Here is a 22501-nt window from a genome sequence, read left to right as displayed (position 1 = left end):
TGTTTTAATTATTTTAGTACATTTGGATGCAATCTAGAATAGCTAGAATAACTACTATTTGAAAATGATGCTAACTCAAAGTTATTCGGAATAGCTAAAAAGTTGTTTGGATGCATTCTTTGGAATAGCTACTATTGAATAGTCCATTCACGCTATTTCAAGTATTTGTTGGGTTAGCGGAACAAGGCTATTATGGCTGTTCGAAATAGCGTTTGATGTTGTTTGAATGACTCTAGAATAAAATAGCACTGCTATTCTAAGAATAACGCTATTCTTAGTGCATCCAAACATACCTTAAGCACTGCAAGTCTATAACCACAGGATGCCTCCGGTAGCCCAAGAGAAAAGAGGCTCCAAGGTGGTGTGACGATCTGTGCTGTGGCTTCTCTATTTAAATTAGCAAGGAAACAAATACCAACTCTTGCCTCACATGTACCTGCTCCATCCAATGCTCCTTTAATTGACCGTTAAACACTTCTGCATTTCTCATTACCCATATCTACTGCTATAATCGTAGATATATTCTTGTGAAATCCATGCTTAACATCTTTTTAACTATCTTTTAAATGGACACAAAATCACTTTGATCTAAAATTGTTGGACCATCTAGAAGCTGTGATTTTCTACGTATTTAAAAAATAATAAACAAAATTTACAAAATATAAAAGAGGAGAGTTCAAATGCCTCCATTTTGTGTCTCCACCATGCTTCTATTTTTTAAAATTTTAATAACCAAAATGTAAAACTTAACAATTAAAATAAAACCATTAGATGTGATCTATGTTATTTTCTCTCTGTGCTCATAAAAAATTATGACATTTCAATTTTGTTTTTATGTGAATCAATAAGTTAAAAAATCAACATCTAGAAATCATCCACATTTGTAAGTTTTTTACAAGTTCTTGATGACAACCAAAATAAAATTGAAATGTCATAATTTTTTATACATGCATAGATAAAATTACGGTTTTATTTTGACTTTTAAATTTTAAATTTTGAGTTATTAAAGTTCTAAAAAATGGAGGCATGATGAAAGCACAAAAAATGAAGGCATTTGAACCCTCCTCAATGTAAAATTTGATCTTTAAATACATTTTCATATAAAATCATTTTGAATCATTCGGATCGACTATTTAAATTTTGAAATAAGAGATATGAATTCTTAGCACAGATCATCCATAATATGCATATTACCGTAAGCCTCATTCCATATATCCATATAACCTTGTGAATTGTGATATGAACCTTCAAAAAATAAAAAGATTATGTGTGATATCTTTTTTTTTTTTTTGATAAAAGGCTTTGTTAGCCCGTTTCATATTACTGAAACAAAAAGAGAACTATGTATGAAAGTATGAAATGGACTACAAGCTTTCCATTGGGTAGACCGAGATGTCAGATGTGCCATGCAGCCACTTACAAAGGGGCAACTAACACATCTGAAAAATATTGAATTAGTTTTGATGGGCACATAAGCGATAAACTCTATATTTTATTGCTAACAGGTAACAGCAGGCAGTAAAAGTGTAAATAAGTATTTTAGACCAAGTCCTCAGAACAGTTTTGTATCTTCCATAAACAACTACCAAAACAAAGTTTTTTTTTTTTTTTTCCTCCTTTTTCCCTTTCACGTACCAATCACCACTCGTTGATTTGGTGAGCAACTCTTAATCCTTGTACCTTTATCATATCCCCACTGTCTTCCCTCCTCTTTCTGTCCCTCTCTGAGATCATGCATTGCTCCTTTTCATACCACAAACATGAACCCCTCAAGAGAAGCCTCCATTAATTCTCCATCTTACATCTCTCTTACCATTCTCCTATTTCTCCTTCCTTCTCCTCTAATTGCTATCAACCCAGATATACCATTGCTTCTCTCTTTCAAGTACTCCATTCTCTCTGATCCATTATCGGTTCTCTCCAGTTGGGGTTATTTTGACACATCACCGTGCTCATGGAATGGTGTAGTTTGCATGGGGTTCCCTCTTACCAGCGCTGTCAGCACAAATATCACCACTAATACAAGTAGTATCAGTAACACTACTGACAGTTCGAGTTCTTCTAACAGTTGGGCCCCGACATTTTCGCGAGTCATTGGTTTGGTATTGCCCAACTCTCAGCTTCTCGGTCCCGTTGCACCAGAATTAGGGATGATAAAGCATCTCCGCCACCTCGATCTATCGGGAAATTTGTTCAATGGAACCCTTCCCGGTACACTTTTCAGTGCCACCGAGTTACGCGTGCTTTCTCTCTCCAACAATGAGATATCTGGCGAGATACCCCAGTCAGTTGGAGAATTGACGAACTTGCAGATGCTCAACCTTGCTGGAAATGCATTTACCGGGGTTGTGCCAACCAATATCACACTCTTACCAAATCTTACCACTCTCTCTCTATCAAATAACTACCTCCATGGGGATATACCGACCGTTGGATTCAGCAGCCTTGAAACACTTGATCTTAGTTCAAATCTTTTAAACGGTACTCTACTGGCCGAGTTTGGTGGTGAGAATCTCAAGTACTTGAATCTGTCGGATAACCACCTTACTGGTACAATACCACCAGAACTCGGGATAACAATTTCACCAAATGCCACAGTTGATTTTTCATTCAACAACTTCACCGGGCCTATCCCGCAAACTGGTGCATTTCTCACACAAAAGCCTACAGCATTTTTGGGCAATCCCGATTTATGTGGCACGCCGCTTAAGAACCTTTGCACAATCCCTTCAACACTTTCAAACCCACCAAATTCCACTGAACCAGTGGAGTCTGAATCTCCTCCTGCTATTGCGGCTATACCAAATAATACAAGTGGAAGTTCCACAATCAACCGTGGTCAGGCAGGCAAACAAGGTAGCAATAGAATGGTCACAATATTAGTAATAGTCGCAGGAGATTTAGCCGGCATTGCTGTGTTATCCTTAGTGTTCATGTATATTTACTATGTTAAAAAGAAAAGGCGACAAGAAGGTGAACAAAGAGAGTCAAGTGCTGTAAAAAAGATGGATGCAAATGGAAATGGAGCGGTATCAGATAAGGCAGGAGCAAGTGGAAGTGGTCTTGTTTGTTGTTTGAGAAAGAAAAATAGAGATGGAGATGAAACCGAAGAAACTTCTGAGAGTTCTGAGACAGAAGCAGAGACACCGAAAGATAGCAGTGCTCAGCAACAGATAAAAAAATTTAAGTCCAAAGAGAAAAATAATCTACACCCGGTACTGGTAACCATATATGGCACACCTGAGCTAGAATTGGAAACTTTATTGAAGGCTTCAGCATATATTTTAGGGGCAGCTGGACCTAACATTGTGTACAGAGCGGTATTGGCAGATGGTACAGTATTGGCAGTGAGAAGAATAGGGGAAAATGGAAAGAGCAATGGGGGTGACAAGTTGAAGGAATTTGAGATGCACGTACGAGCAATTGCAAGAATTCGACATCCAAATGTGCTACGAATCAGGGGGTTTTATTGGGGCCCTGAAGAGAAGCTCCTGATACATGATTATGCGACGAATGGAAGTCTTGCAAATATCTCCTTGCGAAGTAAGAATTTATCCTTCTATCAATTATATATGATTTGGGGGTAATTAGATTTTTACAAATGATACACAAAGAAATTCATTCCTGGTATTAAAGCCTCAAAAGTCATGAAAAAAAGGCGAGTAATAAATGTTTCAGATAGGCTACTTTGTGCTAGTATCTAACCAATACAAGTCAATGACTGTGCATGCATATTTTACATTCAAGTGTTATATGTGATACTTCTGTTAAAAAGAATCATACAGGTAGAACATAACTTCAAAGAATATATAGAAGAACTTCTTCATTAAAAATCAAAATCAAATTTACAAGGCGTTCCAACGTTATATCAAATGTAATCAAACTTCCAGTATACAAAAAATAAGCTTTAATTTGGTTTTTTTGAATTATTTTGTAACAGATAAACAAGGGTCCTCACCATTACATTTGAATTGGAACACAAGGGTGCGAATTGCAAAAGGAATAGCAAGAGGCCTCTCATATATCCATGAAAAGAAACAAGTGCATGGAAACATAAAACCAAGCAACATACTACTAGGCTTTGAATTTGAGCCTCTAATTGGAGATTTCGGGCTTGATCGATTGATCAGACCCAACCCAGCAAACCGGCAATTCGGGAGCAAACGATCAGCTTTAAGCCTCCCAGATCTATCCCCTTCACTACCCATGAGTCCATTTGCGGGGCTTTTGTCTTCATTGGGGACCAGTGCTCCTTATCAGGCACCTGAAATGTTAAAGAACCTCAAATCCAGCTCAAAATCTGATGTGTACTCCTTTGGGGTTGTTCTACTTGAGTTGATATCGGGTCGGGTATTTTCAGATGTTGAGCTGTGCCAGTTGAACTCTGTCGTAGAAGAAGTGGACCGGGTTTTAAGGATGGTTGATGCCGGGTTAAGAGGTGAAGTTAGAGGCAAAGAGGAGGCTATCTTGAGCTTCTTCAAGTTAGGCTTTTCTTGTTGCGACATGCTACCTCAAAAGAGGCCATCAATGAAAGATGCCATGCAGGTGCTTGACAGAATACCATATGATTCTTAATCAAGGTTCTATTTTTCTTTCTATAAAAAGGGTGTGTTTTTCTTTTTGATTAGTCACTAAATGTAAAAGATGTTTTATCTTGTTCACAAAAATTTAGGCTTTGCAAGGGAGATGGGTAGATTGATTTGTGTGAATTAAAGCAAGTATTATAATCTTAGCGGTTTTATTTAAAAACAGAAATAAAATGTCTGAGTGCCCAGCCCAACAGCTTAGTGCCTCATGCTTCTCAATTATATGCAAAAAATATCTCATACCATTAGTACCTAGTACTTGAACCTCGAACCTGAAATCGATTACAAATTAATGATTAATAAATACATGTTAACGGTCTCTAACCCGTCCAGGATCGTCCATGTTATTATGAAACTTGTATTGCAACCACATTTCAAATCTGTAGATACCAGCAAACCTCTGGAAATTATCTGTACGCATGTAAGAAATCTACTAATAAAAATTGTTAAAATATTATATCTGACTTACTAAAACAAGGGACAATGAGTTTGGTACGGTGGACATCTTTTTTTTTTTTTTTGAAAAGTAGTGGATATTATCCACCGATCTCTATTGAAATCAGTACTGACCCCGACTTAGTACATAAAACACGTACCACGAACAAGACCAGCCTTACATCTCTTCAGTTACAAAATATTGTTCAATAAAAGCAGGTAAACATCACCCTACATAATAGTTAATAAAAAACAAACATAACAACAAAGAAAGCCTAATCATCTAGTAAATCCCAATCCACTAAGTCCGCATCAGCCCGAGCGTCTCCAGATATTTGATTTTGGGGTTGCCATGCCCAAAAAGCTCCTGAGAAGTCTCCAAAAAATCCACCTCGGCCATGTTCACCAGAACCTCCACTGCTGTGGCCAGGTCCGGGTTGTCCACTGACATGGCTTGGATCTATTTTGATAGGTCCTTAATGTCAGAAGGCGGTATGAGGCTCAAATTTAAATGAAAATCATTACTTTAGACACACACCAAAAATTTGCCAAGGCAATTATACGAGAGTTAAATGTTTTTGCAGTAGAAGGGTTAGTCTCTTTAACGTATATACTTGATTAATTTCTCTCTAACCAAACTGTCCAAGGACAGCTCCTCTAAGTAGTTCAACTACAAGTCTATCTTTAAAGGGTATAAGGGTATCAATAATCCACAAATCCTTAATGGATGCACAATTAAAAGAAAAACCAGGTCGTTCGGCAACAAATAATTAAGAGTTTAAGGAGCACTAAGAAACTGATGTTCAGTTGTCTTACTTGGTGAATAAAAGCTAAAAAAACTAAAAGAAGGGGTATAGGTGTCTTAAAATCCGAATAGAAAATTAAGATCCAAACAAAAGAAAGTTAAGAAGATGTTCTTAATCCGCGTTAAAAAACCGGTGTTAGTATGATTAAGTCTTAAGGAGACTCAATTCTTTGTTGCCGAACGGCCCCAATTTATTAATGTGATTGGAAATCCAATTCCAAATTTGTCTTAACATAACTACATTGTTGGTACGGTACGGTGGACATCCAGACAAGAGAGTATAGATCTAGTTAATTAAATGTTTTATTCGAGGTAAACAGCTTTATTGCTGGACTGCATGCTCCTTTTGCTGGCCTGTCTCTTTTCTTGTCTTATTCACTTAAATAAGTTACAACTCCCAATATGATGATCATATGTATTTGTCCTTGGTACTTAAAAAATACTTTGGCTCTGCACTACTAGTGAACGAATAATATACCATCTTCTCAAAATAGGAAATATTTTATTTTAATAACTTGATTAATCATCAAGATGAAAATTCGGCCATTAATCTTAATTAGGAAAACATCACGAGAAAAGTTCATTTAACTTGTCATTCTTTTTTTCTATCTTAAGATTACCTCGACTGACTTGTTGGGTTACAACTCCAACCAAATAGTATTATCATTCTCCTACAACCAGATATTAGGTTAATAGGCTAAATCATTCCTAACAGAATCTTGCTAGAAATAAATGCTAAATAATATAGACAATTGCTAGATCCAGATCTATAGGTGTCACTTGTGATTAGATAAAACAACTAAATAGATTAGTACAATAATGCAGAACTCGACTAAAGACAAGAAAGACTCAATTGGTTAACAGTCCAATCAGTACGGCCCACGGGCCATTATGCAGAAAAAGATGAGAAGAAACCAAAATCTAAAAATAAAATATCATTACCTCTTCTGCGCATTTTATAGTGGCTAAGAACAAGCTGCATTGGAAAATGAATGGGCGTAGTTCCATTCAGGCCTTGTGCTCGGGCGCAACAAAGTAGATATATATGATATGCACGTTAATTTAGGATATAGCTGAGTTGACACCATCCATATATTTATAGACGACAATATTGGTTAACTGTTCATTTTTCAGTTGAAGTTAGGATAATTTGCAAATTATATATGCAGTCAATTTCTTTAATCCCAATAAAAAAGAGAGGAAATAATAGTCCATGACCAAAGAGGCAAAGACCAAAAGATAGGTTGGCTGAGCCAAGCACAATTCACCAACCAAACTATCAACCATGTTGGCTAACCGCATTAGAACCTGTCCAATCATGGGTTATTACATGGTAACAAAACCACTTTCATGACCTAGGGTGGCGGTTTGATAAAAAAATCTAGACCGCCAAAAAAGGAAAAGAAAAAGAAAAATGAAACACAAATTGAGATGAAATTTCCCACCATGAATTGCAATCTTCAATAGATTAAAAATGTAAAAAACTCTAAAAATTTACCAGAATAATACAAGTACCATGTATAGATAGCATGCTAAAATCATAACAAATCTCTCTCACCTCAACCTCAGCTGAAGTGCAACCACATACCCACATGTGCATTATGATGTACTTTCAAAACCAAATATACGAAATACACCTGCAAATTATTATCCCTCCAAAAATCAGAATCATATTTCTTAAGAAAAATTAAAGAGAGCATTTGAGTGAGCACAATAGAGATCAAACTATTAGCTTTGTAGATGTTTAAGACCTTCAATGGATATAATAATTCAACTACCCAATGAGAATCTGAATGAATGGATCAGCATGTGGATCTTGAAAACTAACTTGATAACTTATTAGATTTTACATGTGGATCTTGTAGATGGATCGTGTAGCTTATTGGGCCAGTTTGATTAAAATTTGATGGAAAGTCAAATCCAGAAATAGTCTTCAAGTAGGTTCAATATGCATGATATGTAAATGGTCTTAACTGGATCCTAATATTTGGAATTCTTTTAATACAGTTCTAAGTAATGAAATTGCAAGATAAACATGGGTTGTCCATTGATTCTCTTTTTGTTATTTATGACATAAAATATGTTGTGTTTTTTTATGAGGTATGCATTTTGCTATTAATCGAAACAAGATCCCACATAGGATTCAAATCCGATATCCATCTAGTAATGGATATCGACTTGCACTGGATACAGGTACTCTTATGGGGTTTGGACCAGCTGTTAGATCCTCTGAATCTTCCATCCATTTGAATTTGATATTTTGACAGCTCAATGTATGTTACAAAATTATAGTAATCTAAGACGTACCCTCGTCAGTTTGATACTTGTTCTTGTCATCTCCAGCATAAGCCAGAAGGTTATATTTAGGGTTCCACTCCACACTATTCATGGGAGCTTTAGTTGGTATTTGATAGACCGACCTCCCTGTTTCCACATTTGCCTGAAAAAAAATTTATAAATGTTAATATATCAATTTCCCATCTAAAAAGAAACATCTTACACTCTGATATGTGCTCTACAGTAACCTGCAACAGGACATATTAGCAGTTCAAAGTAGTAGCTTCATAAGATATTAACATACAATATCCACAAAAGGATCTTCACTGGCTGAAGCAATGAATTCTCCTGTGTGGTTGAAACCGACGGTCCTTACTGGCCACCTGAAATAAAGCAATTGCAAGTAAATGACGCACGTCCATAAAACTCCAACTGCAGTCTACATGTCTTTTACAGATCACCCCAATACCATATTTGCAAACAGCACCCAGAATATGATATATTTGCCATTAACACCCACAATTTGTCGTCATTTCCAAATATTAAAAAAAATAGTATTACATTTAAGTGAGTGGACCATGGTTTATTGCCCTTTATTATTTTTTATTATAACTGAATCAATTATTTTCAATAACATGTCTAACACCAACAATCAAGTGTCTTGGCCTATAATTTGGACTTGGGCAAAAAATAAAAAAAGTCAAGTCAGGTTAGGCAAAAAATTGACTATAGTTCAAAAGAAATGCAGTATCTTTGATACCACTCTCATCTATGGTCAGGTAATATTTGCAAATGTCTCAATAAATATGTGATGGTATGTTGGGATGTTTGTTGCAAATAAAAAACTATGGAGGGTGCTATTTGCAAAAAGACCTTTTCTAATGAACTTTAAAGACAGACATACTCCATTTTTGTTAATGTTCTGATGCACAGCATCTCCTTCACATCCCAGAGGCTGACAAGCGAATCAGCACTTCCCACTGCAAAATACCTAAATGGCAAGGACCACAGTTGAAATAAGTTTTTCAAAGAATGAAGAAGAAATTACTGATCTATCAAAGAGATGATTTTGAAAAAGGAAATATGAAAACTAACCTTCCTGAAGGATCAACCGAAATACAATAGCAACCCGCTGTGTGAGCAATCAAATTGTGACGTAGCTTTAAGGATGGGTAATCAAATACCTCAATTGTACCTATAAGAAACCAGAGAGAGAGAGAGAGAGCTTAAGTTTTTTTATAATAGTTTGTTATCACATGTGAAGGTAGTAGATTTTCCAAAGTGGTAATTCTCTACTGTTGTTTTCAAATATTGATCGCAACCTGCATAATTCTATTTCTAGATTTCTAATTCGATATTTACCTTTAATGATTGTATTATTCCTGTCACTTTTACTGAACGAGTCTTAACGCTTTCCAGTTGTGCTAAATTATTAATTGGTCAAGAAAAAGAGCCCATTGAAAGATGCAAAAAATTTAAGAATTAAATATAAGGCAGAATTTCACACATACCATTCAAATATTTCAAAATTATGTTCTCCTCCAAAATCCATATTATTATATTTATCCTTCTATATTAGAAAAACTCTTTTATTTGCCCAATTCATTATCATTACCATTACAGCTAACTCCAAACTCATAAACTCACATTTTTCCCTCACAGAAATGAAAGAAACCGCTTCATATTTATCCTTCTAGATTAGACAAAACTCTCATATTTGCCTAATGTGTTATGTTTTTAATTTAAACTAACTCTAAACTCATAAATTCCCATTTTGCTCTTGTTGAAATGAAAGAAGCCAATATTTAAAACAAGACTGCTTGTGTGTCAATAACAGCAGTGACTTACTGGAAGAATTCAGAACCCATTTAAGTGTTGTCTCTTCTTCCTATGAATGTTCTAACACGTTACAAGAGCTCGAGCAGCTTTGTGTGCCCTAATTTATGTTCAACGGAAGGAGAAGTGCTAAGTTTTCATTTAAAATAGCCCTTTTCACTTGGCGTATTGCTTGGCAACAGAATGGAGAGGAGCGGTAAATTAATCCATAATTTATTAATAACAGTTTTTCATTTTAGTTTAAACATGATCAATTTAATATTTGGGTATATTTGATACATTTACAAGGATAAATATGATGTTATGAATTTTGGGCTTTTTAAATGGTATACGTGAAATTCTGCCAATATTACCATTGCCAGTAGTGATAAAAAAACGATCTCCAGCTTTGTTCCATGCAATCTCATTAATCTGAAAAGCAATAACAATCAAGAATTTAGCAACTTAAAATATATATAAACCATGTTCAACTGTTCAAGATAGAAATGGTATATGAAATGTATAATTATGAGTAAAGATAAGATCAACCTCATAAGAGAACTTGTGTTTGTGAACTGTCTTCAACTTTCTAACGTCTAATATAGTTAACTCATCATCCTACAACAATACAAAAGAGAAAAGGCATGAATACAGATCAAGTATTTACACACAAAGCTTAACGGACAAAAGTCTCTGTCATTATTAGTGCTAATTTGTCACATCTCTATTAAATCAAAATTTGATCTTCTTAACAAGAAAAAAAAGGCTAACTAGATAGATACCCTGTTGCCAACAGCCATGTTAGTGCCATCATGCTTGTATGCAATATTGATGTTTTCTCCACTGAGTTCAACACTTTGTGCACATTTACCACCTGATAAAATGAAATGAAAATAAAAAACAATTAGAAGGACAACTATGAGCATGCCAAAAGCAATCCAGTTTGCAAGGAAAAAAAAAATTGAAAACCTGACTGTGGTTTAAACTAGCCAAGTGACTGGTAAAAGGACAGAAATTCATGCATCATTTATTACAACTTGGTTATCTCCTTGGCAGTTCAAAACCAAGAAACCAACTTAGCAGGGACTAACCCCCATACCTGAGCTACCAATTATTGTTTAATTAGGTCAAATTATTATGTTGGAAACACCAGAAAATAAGTAGGTGTAATTACTGCGAGTGTCCCAAAGACGAACAGTCTTATCTCCAGAACAAGTGGCAACAACATCGGGCTGCTTTGGGTCCCAGCATAGCTGATCCACGCAATCTGTATGCCCTTTTAATTCTATATCCTTCACTTTTCCCTGACAATGACATTTTCTCTTTTTAGCACTCACTGCACAGGATTTCTAGTTATCAAATCAAACTCAATTGTCAAAACTTGCCTCAACAAAGCAATCAAACAATATGCAACCAAAAGTAACATCAATATCAATGAATCATATTCGATGAAAGTAAGAATGATTGGAAAAACTGATAATGTAAACAGGAAATACATGGCTGTGCGGTTCAATATTCCAAACCCTTGCGGTGTGATCAATAGAACCTGAAGCCAGCTTGGTGCCTGTGCAATTCCAGGCAACTGAATGCACCTAAGACAAAAATATACCCATTAAATGGGGGAAGTTGGATCAGCTATTCATTTTACAAGAAAAAAATGCTTGATTTTATGGGAGTATTATTCAAAGATGGTAAATTTAAGCTTTCTTTGACATAAAGTGATGAAAAAGATAAAGAGTTTGAGTGTCCCAGGTAGAAATGGCTCAATAAAGCTCTTGTTTGTAACAATTGAACAACTTTTAGACAATTTATGTCGGTGTCTAGAAATTTCAGTAAATGTAACGATACACAGTCATATAGACTATTTCTCATGCTTCAGGGATTAAATCTAATGTTTGCCTCATTACAGAGAAAGCCCATATAAGCTCAAACAAAAGTAATTAACATTTCCAAAATCAGCAACAGCTAAGAGCTCATAGAGATCCTCTGAATTATTACTGCCCTGGCATAGATTACGGCACTGTAACCGTGAGACAAAACAAGAGACGGAGTTGATCTGAGAAAGGAAAATATCAGGTTACCTTTCTCTTGTGACCAAAGTACTCTCTAGAGCACAAATTTTTGAATTCCACGGACTTGTCTTCCATGAGAGCGCTTCCACCGAGTCAGTGTAAAACCAAGTAGAAAAATGACGTGCTGTGAGATGATAGAGGGAAGAGAACGAAAGACGAGGTCGGAAAGCGGTACGCTGTCCTACTCCCAGCTCTCGTTCGCTCTTTCTCAAAATAAGGCAGGGGCTGCCTCTCTCTCTCTCTCTCTCTCTCTCTCTCAAAGTCGCTCTTTAAAACCCTCTGTTGAAATTCAGCACCGAACTAAAAGGCCAATTTAGTAATTAAATCAATAATATTAGTTAGCAGCAAAGAGGCCCAAGTCCAATTAAATAGTTACAAAATTAATCTTGAAAACTTGGTAGTAGCTACCAAGGTGTGAGATGTAGGAAAATCTAGAAAAGTCCAAAAATATCTTAGGTCTAGATATTTCTTTGGCTCTCATGGAGCAAATATAAATAGGGTGCCTTGCTCCTCATTTTCACCATCCAAGCAAGAAAGCAATCTTGGATCATATAAGTAGTAGAGTGTTGTAGTAATTTGGAGGTGTAGGATAATATAAGTAGTAGAGGGTGTAATCTTGGAGGTTAGATTATTAAGTAGTAGAGTTGTAAGAATATATTGAGAGAGTAATAAAAATTAGTTTCAATATAGTGTCTCTACTCAACAAAGTGGTATCAGAGCCAAGTTAGGTCCTATTGGCTAGAAGGTTCGGATAATCCGTGAGTCTATTGTTGTGTCGAAGGTCCTGGTGATTAGGAGGTTTGTGTAACCCCTTAATACGCCGTGGTGTCGAAATGTCAGACTTGAGTGGCATGAGTGGTTTGATTGAGAAGTTGAATAATTATAATTATAGAGACTGGCGTACATGTATTAAGTCATATCTACAGGGGCAAGATCTATGGGAGATTGTCGGTGGCAATGAGATCGAACCGCCACCGAATTTGATCCGAGCTTATAAGAAGTGGAAGGTGAAGGCGGGCCGAGCATTATTCGTGTTGAAGGCTACGGTGGACAAGAGCCTACTATCTCACATTGAAGATGTGGAGATACCAAAAGAGGCATGGGATGTTTTTGCCGCGTTGTTTTCAAGAAAGAACACAAGTCGGCTGCAACTGTTCGAGAGGGAGCTGATGAATATCTCCCAAGGTGATAAGACTGTAAGTGAGTATTTTCTTAAAGTAAAAAATTTGTGTAGGGAGATTGAGCAGTTAGACGCCAATGCAAAAATTGGAGAGGATAGAATGTGGCGGATAATCCTGAATGGCATTAGGCCGGAGTACAGCGCCTTCATCACGGAAATTCCAGGATGGGCGACGCAACCAACCCTGTTGGAACTGGAGAATTTGTTGGCCAGTCAGGAAACTCTTGCCAAGCAGCTGGCAGGTTTGACGGTAAAGCACGAAGAGGAGAAGGCTTTGTATAGTGGTCGACGTGGAGAGTCGAGCAGAGACCGGTATCGACGACAACCTGAGACGGAGAAGGTTTGTCATGAACAATGCAAGAGGTGTTCATGTTCAGGGGGAGCTCCTAGAGACCAAGAGGGCAAAGGAGCCGAAGGCGGTGAATACCGGAGTAGAAGAGTGGAGTGCTACAATTGCGGACGACGAGGGCACTATGCGAGAGAGCGTTAGTTCAGGAAGAATGAAGGAAGCTTTGTGGTGACCACGAAGGAGAAGGCAATAGAAGAGGTCCCAAGTGAAGAAGATTGGGACGCAGTGGTGGCTGTTGCGATGCAGTCGGTGGCCGACGTAGAGGACGTCGAAGAGGCTGGTGAGCCTGAGGATGAGGAGATCGATTTTGAGTCATGGTTCTTTGAAGAACCAATTGAAGAATCGGTCAAGAAGGAGACCGAAGTTGTGAGGTGCGCAGTGGCTGATGAGGAGAAGCCACAAGAGAGCACTGAATTAGAGGCCATCACCAAGGAGAGTGATGATGACAAGATGACACGGAGGAGTGTCGTTGTTGCAGAAAAGACTGCAGTACAAGAGTTTGTGCAAAAAGATGGAGCTTGTCAGGTGAATCGTCGAGAGAAGAGAATTCGACGACGACTTGTGCCAAGGCAGCGTGAGAAGAAGATTTCAGAAACTTCTCTTGTGAAGATGACTATTCTGGAAAATCGACCGCATACGTCTGAGCAACTTCAAGATCAGAAAATTAAAAGAAGCAACAAGAAACAAGATGATCCAGATAAACGCGGAGTACCAAAGATGAAGGCAATATCAAGTCGGTGCTGAGGGGGAGTGTTGAAATTCAACACCGAACTAAAAGGCCAAGCCCAATTTAGTAATTAAATCAAGAATATTTAGCAGCAAAGAGGCCCAAGTCCAATTAAATAGTTACAAGATTGATCTAGAAACTACTAAAGAAAATATCTTGTAGTGTGAGATGTAGGAAAATCTAGAAGAGCCCAAAAATATCTTAGGTCTAGATGTTTCTTTGGCTCTCATGGAGCAAGTATAAATAGGGTGCCTTGCTCCTCATTTTCACCATCCAAGCAAGAAAGCAATCTTGGATCATATAAGTAGTAGAGTGTTGTAGTAATTTGTAGGTGTAGGATAATATAAGTAGTAGAGGGTGTAATCTTGGAGGTTAGATTATTAAGTAGTAGAGTTGTAAGAATATATTGAGAGAGTAATAAAAATTAGTTTCAATATAGTGTCTCTACTCAACATCTAATTTTCGCCGCTTCTCCGATAGTGCCGGTACGGAATCGATCCGAAAACGAGCTGGCGGTTTAGATAACATGTTCAGTTCATTTGAGGGAATACTAAAATAGTATGGAATGGAATAGGATAGAAATGAACATTAGTATATTTATTTTCTTTGTATTTAAATGATTAACAAGAGAAAATAAATTTAACTGCTTTTCTGTCTTATTTTTTATTTGATTAGTTAAAATTTATAATATTAATGACAAATTTGATGGTTGCAGCAGATTTGTGACAAAGGAATTTTGACAAAAATTATAAAGGTAAGAAAAGATATGGGGTTGGACATTTGTGTTATTTTTAAAAATATTTGCATCAAAATTTTTTTTTTATCCGTTACACTCTAAATTAGAAGAAAAATTGATTCTATTAATTACAAGCATAAAGGATTAAGTATTTTTTTTCCTCTTGTATCCTTCACTTTTAATATAATTTTATCAAAACACAATTTGAAAAAAAAAAAAAAAATTTCTTTCAATTCCATCCCTTCCTCTACTCTTCATCCAAACAAAGTATAAAAACTCAGTTGTTGGTGTACATCATATTTATCTTTCTGAATAAAAAAATAATGTTTATTTGATAATTTTAAATATATCAAACGAACTTTTTAAATAAGAATATTAACTTTGACATCAATTTTTTTAGATATTTCTTACGGAAATCTTAAATGAGAGAAGTTATTAGACTGGGAAAACAATCGTTATTTTGGTCGTTGTTATGATTAAATTAATATTTTGTGTCGTGATTAAAATGTCAAGGGTAGTCACGGTGCGCTAATGGTCACGCCGTAACGTGACCAAACATGACTCGTGTGACCATTTGATTATATTTTTAGGTTAGTTTATTCAAGATTCACTATTTGATAAAGATTTAACGGCCTAATTACACGTAACTCGTGTGACCACGTGTCGTGCTGTGATTAGATCTTTCACGTGACGTGACGTGCCGTGCCAAATTTTCTAAAGATGATCACGGCACGGGACATGCAAGTCACAGCACGTAACCGACATGTGTGCCGTAAGTACCATAACCATGTCATTCTATAATGGAGCCGGCTCTGTTGTGCTATTTTTCTCTCATCATCTGTAAAATATCTCTCTTATATTAAACATGTAGATGTCATGATCCGTCAACGACTGTGATTTATTTTGCTCGATTTAAACATTTAAAATCAAATATATTTGCAATTGTGATTTTATGTGGAATGTATTGGCATTTATTGTGTGGAAGTTTGTATTTAGTTCTCTGGATATTGTTATTAAAAAACATTAATTGGTAACATTTCTTTCTTTTTATGTTATTAATTATAACAAAATAATAAAGTAATTAACATGTTTGCTAACTAAATATTGATTATCTGTCTATTTAACGGAGAGGTAAAGACAAAATAGTTCATTTCACTATTAAATAAAGAAAAATTGTAAAAGACAAATATTATTAAAGATGAAAATATTTGATGTGATTTGCTTTTTTTTTGGATTTTTTTCTTAAAATTTTGAACCTGTAACAAAGTATGAGCAAAATACTAGTTTATTGTTTAAAAACTCAAGTTTTACTTTATTTAACAATTTATGGGCTAATGTATCCTTTTCCTTCTTCTTTCACAGCTGAACAATGCCAAAAAAAATTCCTATCCACTCGAGAAGAGACAATTTCAGTCTGGTTTAAAACAGAAAAGTGTGTGATTAGTTTTAATGAAAAAATAATAAATTATGCAAATGTGAGATTTATTAAATTTAGCGTAATAAATATGATGAGAAATTTGGATATATACCCATCATAACTTCATTAATTAAATATTTACACATCAAAACTTTAAAATTAGTTATTTCCTCATTCAAACTCATTGATTTTATTAATATACTCATTTCTTAATTTAACCTATTTAAAATACTAATTAATATTAATAAAAAGATAAAATGACAGTACTGCTCTTCCTTTCAAGCTACATGTCGGCCATTTTTATTAATATCCCTAAAAAAAAACTTAATTTTAAAAATGCCCATGTGTGCAACTTTTTTTTAAATATGCCCTGACCGCCTAGACTTCGGGCGGCCCAAAAACCCTGTGAGGCGCCAGGCCCTGGGGCGCCCCATAAGGCAAGTGAGGCGCCAGCCCCTAGGGCGCCCCATGGTTTTTTTTTTTTTTTTATATAGATCTTAGTATTTTGATTTGAAGAATTTTGTGAAGAAAAACGGATTAAAATTCATAAAAAATTCAGGAATTTAAAATTCAAATACATTACTAAATAATACAGTACCGTCGAGTCCATAGAATAAGGTAACATAAAATTCATACAGCAACAACCAGTTCAAATATCAATTATACAAACCGTTACAGTTAAAACATAAAATACTACAACAACATACAATTGGGGTCTAAGCCTTACGAGACAAGGAGCTTGCTCCCTTTTTTTCCTCAGCCCGACGGACGCACGCAGGACACTCCCACGTAGTGAGACGAGCGTCGTTCAGCAGATCTGCATGCGGGTCCATGCAATTGGGATGAACAGCTTTGCCACATTTATAACAGAAGAACATATCCACCATATCTCCGTTCAGCTCACATAAGCAGCATTGTCCCCATCCAGGTGGAGGGACCCTGTCCACCCAGCCTTCCATCGGCATTTTTCTAATTGATGGATCAAGAGTGCTCAGAAATTCTTCATTATTTTTGGGTGAAAACAATCTTTCCAAATTCCTCATCGCGTAGGCTTCAGCCGTCCAAAAATTATTAATGAGTGCTCTTTTTGCTTCGCGTTCGGTTTCAGTTCTTCTTCTATTTTTTCCAACTTTGGGTGCCATTATAACTAGGGTTTCAAGTGACAGCAATTGATTAGGAAGGCTAATTATGTGCGTAATTAAATACTAACTGTACAGTAATCAACGGCTAATTAGAAAATAATTAGAAAATATAAAAAAAATAATTGAAATAAATATTTTAAAAATAATTACAAAAAATATTTAAAAAATAATTAAAAAAATATTTAAAAAATAATTAAAAAAATATTTAAATTACCTATAGCTGTAGTCGCCTAGAAAATCGCCCGAAATCGCCTTGAGCGCTTTCTCCCTTCTTTCTGCCTTTGAGGTGGAAGGTAGACTGATGTTGGAGTGAGAAGAGAGAGAGAAAAAACGAATAAATAGGCATCCCTAGTGGACCGCCCGTGGCCCAGGCGGTTAGGACCCTAGCAAACCGCCCCTGTCACAAGCGGTCTGCTGGGAGTGTGGGTCGCAAATAGTGAAGAAATTGTAATTACTTGAATATAATTTCTTAGTTTGAATGTAATTACTTGAAGTATATTGTTAAGCTTTTAATTATATTGTTGAACTTTAATTGTATTGTTGAACTTTAATTGTATTATTAAACTGTGTTATAATAATGAAATGTAAAGTGCAAACAACATAATACCAACATGAACATAAAATAAAAAAACGTAATGTCAACATAATACAGCAGTCCCATAGTCAAAATACTACAGTCAGAAATATATCACAATAAACAAAAACTCTACAATCATCATCTTCGTCTCCTTCCGGATAGAGACAACCTAGGAGCCGCTACGCCCTTGCCATGCCTGTGCGGCTGCACGCGCCTCTGCGGACTCACATGTCGTAATGCATCCTCTCCCAAATCCTCCTCATCATCCCCCATATCCTCATCCTCGTCCCCCGTATACATGTGCTGCGTACCTGTCCTAGCTGCCCATGGATCAAATCCAGCAGCTGACTCTGCATTGGCGGGCTGTGTACGCAACTCCCATGGATCTTGCTCCCAGCTTGCAGAATACGTGGAAGGAGGCAGTGCGCCAAATAATGCAGAGACAAAGCCATCTGCAGTCTGAGATGAACTCCCACCAGCCTCAAAGTCATGCTCCATCTCCACTCCATATCGTGGTCTATGGGAGCCATACGCCTCTACATCTGTATCTGCCGGGTCCAGCTCATTTATGCTAAATATGGGATCGGCATTCCAACGAGGTGCTCCATCCTAGATTAAAATAATGTTAGTTTTGCTACATACAAAGAACTCTGCAACAAATAATGGTATAATTGGCGACTGACCGTGTCAAGCTCTACTGCAACTCTGTATTTATTTTTATAAGCATCCCATCCTTGGGTATTCAACACCCAGTCGTGGAACGCCCAACCTGAGTCATCAGCTGCATAATTGGAAGTTAACTGAGTTAGAACGAACAATTCAACGAAAATAAGAATATTGTGTGTGTCGTACTTTTAATATTAACTTGTAATTACCTGCAGGAGCTTGCGGCATCTCATCGCCGTAGACAGGGACTCGTTGATAATCTGGATTTCACGGTGCAGACTTTATCTCCCGCCAATTGATGTTCTCCCCAGCATCGCGCAGCATGCCAACGAGGCGGCCTTCAAAACCGCCTATCTCCACGATTGGTGCAGTGTGCTCGAGCATCTGGCATCCTATATATCGCCAAGCATCCTTCGCCATGCACGCCAAGCTGTGTCCAACTCCTCTCATAGCGGTCAACAGCTGCACACAACATGATTATGCCAACAGTAAGTAATTAAAATTTGCAATTTAAAATTAAAGTATGTTTCGATTTTACTTACCGCGCGAGCATTGATCGGACCCCAGGGCATATAATTGCTGGATGAATCCATCAGCCTACGTCGTAGGGTCTCGCCATAATGGCCTGTCAGGTAGACTGGCAGCATGCCCTATCTCTGGTACCATACGGCATATCTCAGATCCCCGGGACCAGCACCCAACGATGTAGTACATGGCGGGCTCCATAAGTGCTGCTCCGGATGTCGAGCCCAGTTGTACTGCATGACGAAATGCTGGCTCCAGTCGACTTTAGCCTTAGTGTGCGCCGTTCTGCAAGTGCAATTAATTAGAAAGTAGAGAAACAGTGGATATATTAAAGTTAAAAATTAATTAAGTAGATGGTACTTACTTGTTGAACTTGTCGGTAGCATCCTTGCCCATCAACGGGTGCTCCGGGATGAAAGCATCCAAGCCAAACTGTCGGGATACCCGATCAGGATAATGGTACTCCACTATCCAGAAACAGACGACCGGTCCCCGATAATACCATAGATGTGTCTGCTCTAATGTCAGCGGGCTCAGCCATCTGCGCTGATACCATGCACAATACGGAAACCAATCGATATTCCCATCTCGGAGCATCTGCAGCTGACCCCGGACATAAGAAATCCCCCTGCCCCTCTCTTCATGATCGTGATGACTGCCCCATATGGCGGCGTATGCGGGGCATCTGGCTGGCTCAGGGCCTCCCCAATCGGGATGCGGCAATGGTATGACTGGCCGGTTTATGGGCAGATGTGACCACGACCAATGCTGAAGCAGAAGCATTGGTCCAAAAAGCTGTTTATTCTTGACCTGAAAATTTAACTTAAAATTAAATCTGGGTGCTTCTTGTCCATCCTTCAATAACAACGTATATTAATACAGACTTACCAGACAAGCATGACAGAGGCCTCTGTATAAGTGGGCGAGGACAGCTCCACCCCAGTTCCATCTCGATTCTTTCTCCAGGTCCCTCAGCAGGGAGAGGTACATCATCGGAACCGCGTCACCGTTGGAATCCTCGAACATGACAGCACCGCACAAATCCAGCACATATGCTCTAGTATACCTGCAATATAAAATAATAAATGTAAATAATTGAGACTGTTGAGCAACTACTAAGTTAATTTAAAGAGCGTAATAGTACCTCCTGACCACCTCAATGTCATCAGTATCAACATCTATCTGATTCTGGAAGAAGTGAGACCGGAGTGCCTTTAGAGAAATGCAGTACCCGGAATAAAGAAACTCCTCCTCCTCCCCCTTCTTCTTCTTATATTTCTTCTGCAGAGTCTTCGGATCACACCCTAACAACTCCGGTATCATCCTCTGCAGCTCTGGATGGTCTGAGATGCCACCTATGGGGTCGCCATCGATACGTAAACCCCATAAGGCGCTCACATCACCAAGGGTGACTGTCATCTCCCCGACCGGGAGATGAAATGTATGAGTCTCAGGTCGCCATCTCTTCGCTAGACCATGCATCAGAGACACATCGATCCTACTCTGCGGCATGGTGGCAAGCTGATACAAGCCGAGGTTCAAGATGTATCGCTGCATTTCTTTATGGGGGACGTACGGAATCTCAGACCTGCGGTGCCTCACCGTAAGCATGACATCGTCCTGTATTTATTATCAATTTGTCAGACTCAAATCGTGCATTTTTTTTAATAACTCAACAGAATGTCATTTTTTAAAGTATAAAATTGACGTACCTCAAGAGATGCCAATGAGACGCGGTGCTTAACATGATGGGTCCATAGAAGAGGACTAAATGTGTCAGGATCATGCACACCATCTGAAAAACCGGCCTGAGACGACGGATCCGCTCCAGTCGGATCCTCAAAACCCCTGCCAGTCGTATCATCATACAACGATGGGCCCTCTCCAATCGGATCCACCGAGGACGTGCCCGCTCCACTCGGATCCACAGCATCTGCACCCGCTGCAGGCTCAGCTCGTACTCCCCACCGTCTAACTCTAGGCATACTACATTTACCAAAAAATATTTACATGCAATTATTTTGGGTTTACTTTTTTTAGATTTATTGAAAATCACTGTTTTTGCATGGTCCACAATTTTGATATACATGCAATTCTTTGAAATTTTAAACCGCACAAAATTTTTGCAGACCTAAATTTTAAAAATAAAAAAATGAGATATACATGCAATTTACTTACAATAAAAAAATATATATGTCATTTTTAAACAAATATTGATATACTTCAAAATAATTACTTTTACTTCAAATTATTTTGTATTGATATATATACATGTTTTTCATGAACTATCACAAAAATAATTTTCAAAAAATAAATATGCATATTTTTAAATCATAAACCCAAAAAATAAGTTCTTAAGCCGTTCAACCATTTGAACCATAAATTCCAACCCTAAATTGAACTGTAAACCCTAAATTTGTAAGTAATTCACAATTAACAAACATAAACCCTAAATTTTAAAAAAATTCACAATTCACAACTACAAACCCTAAATTCAACCATATGTCATTCAAGCAATTTTACCATAAATCATAATCCTAAATTCGAGCAATTGAACCAATTCAAGCAATTCAAGCATCCAATTCAAGCAATCAAGCAATTCAACCATCTAATTCAAGCAATCAAGCAATTCAATCGTCTAATTCAAGCAATCAAGCAATTCAATCATCTAATTCAAGCATCCAATCGAACCAATTCGACCAATTCAATCAATTCAACTAATTACTAACATTTCACCCTAAACATCAAATCGAACCAAACCGAATCACATTACATCATTTAATCACATTTAACCGAAACCCTAAACCCTAATCGAATCGAAAAAAAGAAAACTCACTTGTTCGATCGAGAGAGAAGCGATTCGAGGCGCGAGGCAGTGACGAGCGTGGTGCGAGGCAGAGAGGGGTCGGCTCGGAACGGCTTCTTTCTTCTTCTTTTTTCTCTTTTTTTCTCTTTTTTTCCTCTTTTTTTTGGCAGAAACGATAGGGGAGAAGAGGCAGAGAGGAGGGGCGGCTCACGGGTGATTATAGATGGGCAGTGGGGCGCCAGATGGGGGGGCGCCTTACTGGTGTTGTGGGCCGCCAGTTGGGCCGGCGCTCCATGGGCTTTTTTGGGCCGCCCGAAGCCCAGGCGGTCAGGGCATTTTTTAAAAAAAATTGGGAGCAAGGGCATTTTTAAAATTTTGATTTGTTT

At 37.5% G+C, this 22501-nt stretch overlaps 2 protein-coding genes across 2 annotated transcripts; one reads left to right on the top strand and one right to left on the bottom strand.

Annotated features, from left to right (window-relative positions):
* The first annotated feature begins 1706 nt into the window (after positions 1-1706).
* LOC144565844 (putative LRR receptor-like serine/threonine-protein kinase At4g37250) lies at positions 1707-4685 on the top strand. The gene is made up of 2 exons (XM_078315691.1): positions 1707-3543; positions 3941-4685. The coding sequence occupies exons 1-2, from the start codon at positions 1761-1763 to the stop codon at positions 4573-4575; spliced, it is 2418 nt and encodes an 805-aa protein (XP_078171817.1). The 5' UTR covers positions 1707-1760; the 3' UTR covers positions 4576-4685.
* A 2578-nt stretch (positions 4686-7263) lies between these two features.
* TEX1 (Transducin/WD40 repeat-like superfamily protein) lies at positions 7264-12232 on the bottom strand. Its single transcript, XM_078314832.1, has 11 exons — positions 12000-12232; positions 11415-11510; positions 11093-11222; positions 10701-10792; positions 10468-10536; positions 10293-10350; positions 9199-9298; positions 9008-9094; positions 8408-8486; positions 8134-8266; positions 7264-7463 (listed from the first exon to the last, which is right to left on the bottom strand). Exons 1-11 carry the CDS (start codon positions 12063-12065, stop codon positions 7426-7428), a joined length of 948 nt encoding a protein of 315 aa, XP_078170958.1. The 5' UTR covers positions 12066-12232; the 3' UTR covers positions 7264-7425.
* Positions 12233-22501: the final 10269 nt, after the last annotated feature.

Source organism: Carex rostrata, chromosome 14, assembly GCF_964058835.1.
Source record: "Carex rostrata chromosome 14, lpCarRost1.2, whole genome shotgun sequence".
Lineage (NCBI taxonomy): Eukaryota > Viridiplantae > Streptophyta > Magnoliopsida > Poales > Cyperaceae > Carex > Carex rostrata.
This window is presented reverse-complemented; position numbering and strand designations above follow the sequence as displayed.

Coding starts and splice junctions, on each gene's coding strand:
- LOC144565844 (XM_078315691.1), top strand. CDS start 1,761: ATGAACCCCTCAAGAGAAGCCTCCATTAATTCTCCATCTTACATCTCT. Junction 3,544..3,940: donor TGCAAATATCTCCTTGCGAA/GTAAGAATTTAT, acceptor ATTTTGTAACAG/ATAAACAAGGGTCCTCACCA.
- TEX1 (XM_078314832.1), bottom strand. CDS start 12,065: ATGGAAGACAAGTCCGTGGAATTCAAAAATTTGTGCTCTAGAGAGTAC. Junction 10,351..10,467: donor AACACAAGTTCTCTTATGAG/GTTGATCTTATC, acceptor ATTGCTTTTCAG/ATTAATGAGATTGCATGGAA. Junction 8,487..9,007: donor AGAACATTAACAAAAATGGA/GTATGTCTGTCT, acceptor GCTTTATTTCAG/GTGGCCAGTAAGGACCGTCG.